Here is a 7,911-nt window from a genome sequence, read left to right as displayed (position 1 = left end):
AGATAATACATGAATTAAGCCTGCGCTTCACTTAGATATCACACCGGATTCAGCGTGCGCATTAGCTAGATATTATACAGGATTCAGCCTGCGCTTCACTTAGATATCACACCGGATTCAACGTGCGCATTAGCTAGATATTATACAGGATTCAGCCTGCGCTTTACCTAGATATCACACTGGATTCTGCGTGCATTTACCTGGATGTTATACTGGTTTCTGTGTGTGTTTTATCTGGATATTACATGAAAATTCAGCATGCGTTTCACTTAGATATCACGCAGGATTCAACGTGCGCTTTACTTAGATATCACACCGAATTCAGTGTGCGCTTTACTTATATATTACACGGGATTCAACGTGCGCTTTACCTAGATATTGCATGAATTTATCGCGCGCTTTACCTGAATATTACATGAATTCAGCGTGCGTTTTACCTGAATATTACACAGGATTCAGCGTGCGTTTTACTTTGATATTACATAAATTCTACATGTGCGTTTTACGTAGATATCACATATGATTATACTTGCATTTACATGAATGTTACACCGGTTTCTGCGTGTGTTTTACCTGAATATTACACCGAATTCTACAGTTTACCTAGACATTACACAGTATTACATAAAATATCACTCCGGATTCAAAGTGCGTTTTACCTGGATATCACACAGGATTCAGTGAGTGTTTACCTAGAAATCAACAAGGGATCCAGCGTGCTTTTGCCTCTTGATGTTACATGAATTCATGATGTGTTTTACCTAGATATCACACCGGATATATCTATGGATATATTAGAATACAGAGTAGAATTTATATACCATTTGGTTTATTGTTTTTACATCGGCGAACTTGGGTACCATATATTTAGAGTTCTATACCTTTACTCTTCATTAATAGTAAATTTGAACCCAAGCGATATAATTGCCTGTGCTTTGGTCTAAACGGAAGGGGTATTACTGCGCATGCCTGGTCCTCCACACAGCAACGTATACTTACAGAATGTTGAACTTTAGTAACCAGACATGCGAACGGAAGGTCCGCAAACAAGCCAGGCATGCGCAATGAAGTTTCGGAAGTCAACTAGACAACTACTATGGTTGATGATCGAACTAGACCTAGATATCACACAGGATTATGCGTGCATTTACCTGAATATTACCCCAGATTCAAAGTGAGTTTTACCTGGAAATTACACAGGATTCAGTGAGTGTTTACCTAGATATCAACATGGGATTCAGTGTCCGCTTTACTTAGATTTTACAAGAATTCAGCGTGCGTAATCCCAAGATATCACACCGGATTCAGCGTGCGTAATCCCCAGATATCACACCGGATTCAGCGTGCGTAATCCCCAGATGTCACACCAGATTCAACATGCGTCTTACTCCGATATCACACCAGAATTTCCGTGCATTTACCTGGATATTACACAAAGTTCCGACTGTATCTCAAGGGTGACTCACTCTCGCTTACACCTTGATAACTTTTAAGTTTAGTGATATTTCTCTGAAAGTTTGCATCTTCTTCCTGAATGATGGTGCATATTTTCTTTTTATAAGATGTGACTTGTATTTGTTAATCTAACAGCAGGATACATTAGCGAATATAATGATGAACAAACGACTTATACCTTTTCCTTTTTTTTTTTGATCGTGATCTGGAAATGATTTCCTGATATATTGTTTGTTTTTGTTTTTTTTAGATTAAAATGTTTTATTAGAACTGATGATGTTACGTCTGAAGATTCATTTTCACAAGTTCAATGACCCGTGACTCTCATGAAACGGAAGTCCGTCTTATTTATATAAAAAAAAAATCAGGCCGCTGACCATGAATGAATTTATGATATTTGTGAATCATTTCAAACGGAAATCAGTGTGTGTTAATACTACCAGAAATCAGTGTGTGTTAATACTACCACAAATCAGTGTGTGTGTTAATACTATCAGAGATCAGTGTGTGTTAATACTACCAGAGATCAGTGTGTGTTAATACTATCAGAAATCAGTGTGTGTTAATATTATCAGAAATCAGTGTGTGTTAATACTATCAGAGATCAGTGTGTGTTAATACTACTAGAAATCAGTGTATGTTAATACTACCAGATGAACCGCATAAATCTCTAATAAGAACAAAGACAATACAGCTATGATACACATAATGTAATTGTATGCCCCTTTATTTGACAATGAGGGATTACATACAAAACGTTAATTTTATGAGTACTTTTGCTGATTTGCGCCACGATTTATCGAACATGACGCAATTTTCTAAAGTAACAAAAACAACTGAAAAACAGATAGGAAACTTTTTTCGCGGAAATTGTCATTTTAGTCTGGCGCAGCAGCCAATCGTTGGTCTCCCTGCGTTCTCCATCCCTTTCCTGTATGTGCGATTGTCACCAGCTTTGCCGACCTTGTGTTAGTGAGTGAAGCATGTAGAGGTGAACTAGTGTTAGAAAAAGGATCAGCATGAAACAAAAATATACTTTCTGGGACAAATTGAGTCTGAAGTGTGTTCTGGTGGGAGATACGAATGTCGGCAAGTCGAGCTTAGCTGCCAGGATATCATCGAGGACTTTTAAAACGGACTATTCTCCAACTCTATTTGACAATTATTCAGGTAGGGTGTTTATGGACGGTTTCTAGACTCTCTGAAAGGTTTGTTTGGTAGGAGATGACAGTTTGTATTACTGTCTGATGTAAACATTCATCGAAATGTCTGTAATTCAGCTTAGTTCTGAGGATATATTGGATTTCTTGTCGAATGGAATTAATTGAAAGACTTTGATATCCACCGATATAGTAACAAGCGTGCCAATGATACTAGTATTTCTAAATATTTCTACTTAAATTACCAATAAACCTATCGTTCAGTATCAAAAGCTATTGAATTCAGAAAGAAAATAAGCAAAACTGGTTTTATTAGTAATATAGGGCGTTTATCATTAAACTGGAAGGCAGATCTATGCAGTCATCAAGTGCATGCTTGTTGTGGGGGTATACGTTACCTGAGCATTAGGTGCGAGGATGTGGTCAGGTACCTAATGTTCTACCTGAGTCAGTCGACTGTAAGCTTCTCGTAAGGCAACTAGATATTACATCTGATCTTCATACCATTAAGTGACACAATCCTGAAGGCATGCCACATAGGAAAATATTGTAAGCCATTTAGAATATCTCGGTATTTTAGCTATTTTTTAGTGCGCTATGTATGAACATGTGGCATACATCATAATCAAATGATATAATGATTATGCATCATTTTGCAATTTAAAATTCGTGCAACAAAAAAAATAATAAATTTTTTTTTTTTTAATTTGTAAAATTTGCAGAGTTCAACAACCCTAATTTCATAAGGATATGCTCTTGAACTTCGATTTTGTTTTCAATAGCAGAGACGAGTGCTGCAGCACCAATATATAAATTAAACCTCTTCATTGCGATGGAACTGGCATATCACAGAATGTCTCCATATTTAAACACCATTCTATGCACTGAATATTTTGTTTGCCTTCTCGATAATCCTTGATTTATGTAATATATTACATAAGTTTCCCTTTTAGAGTGTGGAAATAAACGACCAGTCTATGTCATTCTAATTTTTGTTGTTGTTCTTATTGCATTCATAAAAATCCACAAGTGTAGTTTAAATTTAATGAAAACAATTTTTATGCTGTGCTAATTTTTTTTTTTACTTAAAATTATGAAAAAATTAGATGCCATTATGAGTACACATAATATTATATATATATATATATATATATATAGGGAAGTCGTTGTGGCCGAGTGGACTTACGCACTAGTTTGACAATCTTGCCCCGGGCTGGTGCGAAAATTTTCAGTACCTAGTTGTGATTATTTAGTGCTTTATATATATATATATATATATATAATATAAACGATAAATTAAAGGCCCACAAGAGACACATATATATACAGGATAGCATTACACATATATCGAAAGAAACAATTATTACATATTACAACTAATTTACAATGGATGTAGAGACAGGGGCGGATCCAGGAATTGCGGTTACGGGGGGCGCCACTTTATGAGGCAGTGGGTCTGGGGCCCGCCTTGAGGCCCCCAGTGGGTCCAGGGCGAAGCCCTTGGGGGGCAGGGGGCGAAGCCCCCGAGAGCTCCTGGATTTTACAGATTTTTTAGGGATTGAAATATGTCTCCTATTTAGTCATTTGTACTATTTTCTATCATTTTTAATAAGGTGAAATTAATGAAATGACGCAAATTTTAAGGGTATTTGGAAAAAATAAGTTTTCCGAATTAAGTAATTCAAGAAATCAAAAAATTTTGTCATTTATTTCTCCGGGAGTGGAAGAAATTATTGCTTCTTTTATCGTTTAGAATATTTTTCTAAACAAGATACCACAATTTACCTTAAATTTGAAGATTTTAGGGGGGCGCGCGCTGGCGGCGCCCCTTTAAATCCGCCACTGAAAGATCATATTGTATCTAATCTAGGTTATGTAGATTTAATATGTAAATAATGTCCAAGGTCGCAGAGAATGAATATAAGTATTCCCACGACATAAGATTAAAAGATATTTGATGGACAGATTTTAAAAATTGATATTAGTCTTTTCTATTAATTGACGAGTTTCATCACCAAAAGAATTTGTGTCAATATCTACCAGTTTCAAGTTCAGTTTATGTGCAATCTAATTAAAATTAGATCCTATGATCTGCTCACCTACTATCGCTACACTTGTTTTAATTCTAATTAAATTGAGTTTATGTGAGGATGTTCTGAGTGTGGCTTTTTTGTACTATTTAAAAAAAAAAACAAACAATAGTCAGATAAATCTCGTAACCAAATAGTTTTGACCTTTACATATATTTGTAACCAGACGCATTGAGCCGTGATATAACTATTTACTGAGTGCTTACATGTATAAATACAAAAATGCATAGTAACAGATCTAATATACATAGTAACAGATCTAATGTACATAGTGACAGCTCTAATATACATTTAACTGAAGTATTTTAAAAAATTGAATAGAAATCAATATACAGTAAATATAAAATACTGTTGATTAATAATAATGCTTTTATCTTCAGCCACTGTTTCTGTTCACGGAATTCCGTATCATCTGAATCTCTTCGATACCGCCGGGAAGGTAAGCAACTGGATATACGAATGTGTGACTTAATTAGTGTCACCAATGCAATGTACAGAAACGCATACACGCGCATGTGTAACTCGATACTGGACCTAAGGTCAGAAAGGTGATATTCAATCTAACGGTAGATTCTTATGTTTCAGGAGGATTTCAGTAAAGTGAGAGTGATGTCATACATAAACAGCGACGTGTTTTTAGTTTGTTTTTCAATTGATGACATCAAATCCCTGGTTCATGCTCAGGAATCATGGGTACCGGAATTACGTCAGCATTTACCCAACACACCTTTCATATTAGTTGGAACGAAATTGGATGTACGATTTCAACAACCCGATATTCAGGTGGGTGTGTTACGTAAACGGAAGTGCCTATATGTATGTGTGATTATATAATGACGCTATCCATCGTATCTAGTTAAACACAATTTGTTTATCTGCAAGTTTTGCAAACATTGGAAAGTTGCTGAGGACCGGGCATTCTTGACATCCTGTTAGTATATCAATACGGAAAGAACAATCGGAACACAGATCGGCCTTTTCCGTTAAGTTTTTGTCACCTCGACAAAGAAGACTGAACTGTGTTGTACGAAACAATACCCCCCCCCCCCCCCCCGGCCCTTTTTCTTCTAAGCTTCATCATCAGACTTTATTCATAAACATATTAAAATTATATGATATCTAAATTAATTGCAAAGCAATGTATTGCTTAATTTTGTTTTCAATTTAAAGATTATTCTCTTTAGAGAAGTCGAGAGGCATAGCCTTCATCGCTATGCCTGTCGACTTCTCTAGAGAATATTTAAAGATCGATAGTTGAGTTGAGTTAGTTTCTTGACATCCTCACATAAGGACTCTTGAAAGGTCATACATATTTAGCACGTTCCATACAAGATTTTTGAGCGGTCTCCTCCCTGAGGTTTCCCGCTCAGAGTGTTGCATCCCCCTACAACAACCGCTTTCCTCTCCTTCAGGAAGCAGGTCAGAGCACTGACGTCTGATAAGACAACAATTTCCTGAGATCTCAATGTGTTTTTAAAACATCGAGTACACTACACAATATTCTTCCTTCTTTCCCATTTTCTGACCGACTTATGAAGGACTTCGTGCATTACAGCAGGTTAACTAGACTTGTAAACATCTTGACTGAAGCAATATTTCCTGGTCTCGTTGATTACAGTGCTATTGTTGATGACAAATATATCATAATTTGTTTTTTATAACCTCATTTCCGTAAAATGTCCTGAGGATGGAGATGCATTTTTATTGCATAATAGATGTGAGTAGTTGCAGAACTGCAACTCTAAAGTTCTGCAGCTAAGATGTGAGGAACTGGGTGCATCAAAAGTTACACACAATGGCTAATTATTTTTAAAGTGATTGTGCATTTTTCAGGTTGTCAACAGTTCCAAGGTCTCACCAAAGCAGGGAAACGAGGTGGCTTCTGCGGTGGGGGCATTCAGTTATGTGGAGGTATCCTCCTTGAGTGAGGATGGTGTACACGATTTAATAAACGAGATAGTAGCGGCCGCCAAAACGGACTGGGAAAATAAGTGTACACAGAAAAAGACATGCCCTTGTGTGATTATCTGAGATTGCTCTGGAAAATTAATATCCCGGTGCTGTTTCAATTGTTTCTTATGTGACTACCCAAAGTCATTCCACTGTTTGCCTGAGGAGGTCGCCTGTGTTGTTCAGGATTTGCCGCTTTTGTCTATCAGTTCAAACGATGTGACTGGAAAAGTGATGTGTGTTTGTTACATTGTAAACATTCTGTTTGTTTTAAATATGTTACTGTTTTTACATTTTTATTAGTTTTATATTAAAGAGAGAAATACATGAACTTTGGTTCCATTTTCTTTTTCATTGTACAATTTTTTTTTAAAAAAAACGTTAATATGTTTTATGTTCGTATACTTACAACATATATATGCATGTGTAAATATAGACTTTCACTATAGCACAGCAACATTCTATTTTGCATTTCAATCTAAAAAAACAAACAACATTTGTAACATTGAAACACAGGAAAATTTATGTCCATATATGTATTATTAATGTATATTGGGAACATAGAAAAGATTTATTATGGAATAGCTACACATTTTGATAACGAAGTGTTAGTGTGTCCGGTGTATAAATTACAAAACGCTGAAGTTTGATTTGAAATTGACCCCACATGCGATTTAGATCGTGCAACATCTGAAGCTCTCGGGCATTCTGAGTAGACTCAATGTTACTCACGTGGCAGATTGCCATGATCATGGCTTTTGGATTGAAGTATGGTTTTCAGATGAAGCCTATTTCTGCTTACAATGTATATGCAAACGTCTTAGGCATGCGCGGATCTAGAGAGGGGGGGGGGGGGGGGGGGGGGGGGGGGAAGGGGTCATTTCAAAATTAAGGATTATCTCCCTCGTGCATAGCTCTTATCCTTGGACGAATTTGGCTCCACTTTTTTGGCACGCTGTTTTTGGCTACATTTAGCTCTAAAACTTCATAGTTATTTCGGATTTCAAACATTTCGGTTGAGCATCACTGAAGAGACATTATTTGTCGAAATGCGCATCTGGTGCATCAAAATTGGTACCGTATAAGTTTTACATCTTTAAGATACGCAAGTTGCAAGAAAGACTACACCTATGATCTGAGTGTAATGAGATCCGATATATTGCCCAGAGATGGTAATCTGGACAAATTTGCCGAGGCGCTTTATCCAGAAGATGGCCCAGTAGATATTTGTCCTGTGAAAGTGTACGGGGATGGCA

At 36.5% G+C, this 7,911-nt stretch overlaps 1 protein-coding gene across 1 annotated transcript; it reads left to right on the top strand.

Annotated features, from left to right (window-relative positions):
- Window positions 1–1,887: 1,887 nt before the first annotated feature.
- LOC125651649 (cdc42 homolog) lies at window positions 1,888–6,986 on the top strand. Its single transcript, XM_048880347.2, has 4 exons — window positions 1,888–2,625; window positions 5,086–5,144; window positions 5,291–5,488; window positions 6,539–6,986. The coding sequence occupies exons 1-4, from the start codon at window positions 2,475–2,477 to the stop codon at window positions 6,734–6,736; spliced, it is 606 nt and encodes a 201-aa protein (XP_048736304.1). The 5' UTR covers window positions 1,888–2,474; the 3' UTR covers window positions 6,737–6,986.
- The last annotated feature ends 925 nt before the right edge of the window (window positions 6,987–7,911 follow it).

The sequence above is a fragment of the Ostrea edulis genome, chromosome 5 (assembly GCF_947568905.1).
Source record: "Ostrea edulis chromosome 5, xbOstEdul1.1, whole genome shotgun sequence".
Lineage (NCBI taxonomy): Eukaryota > Metazoa > Mollusca > Bivalvia > Ostreida > Ostreidae > Ostrea > Ostrea edulis.
Note: the sequence above shows the minus strand (reverse complement) of the source record. Positions and strands in the feature narration are given on the sequence as shown.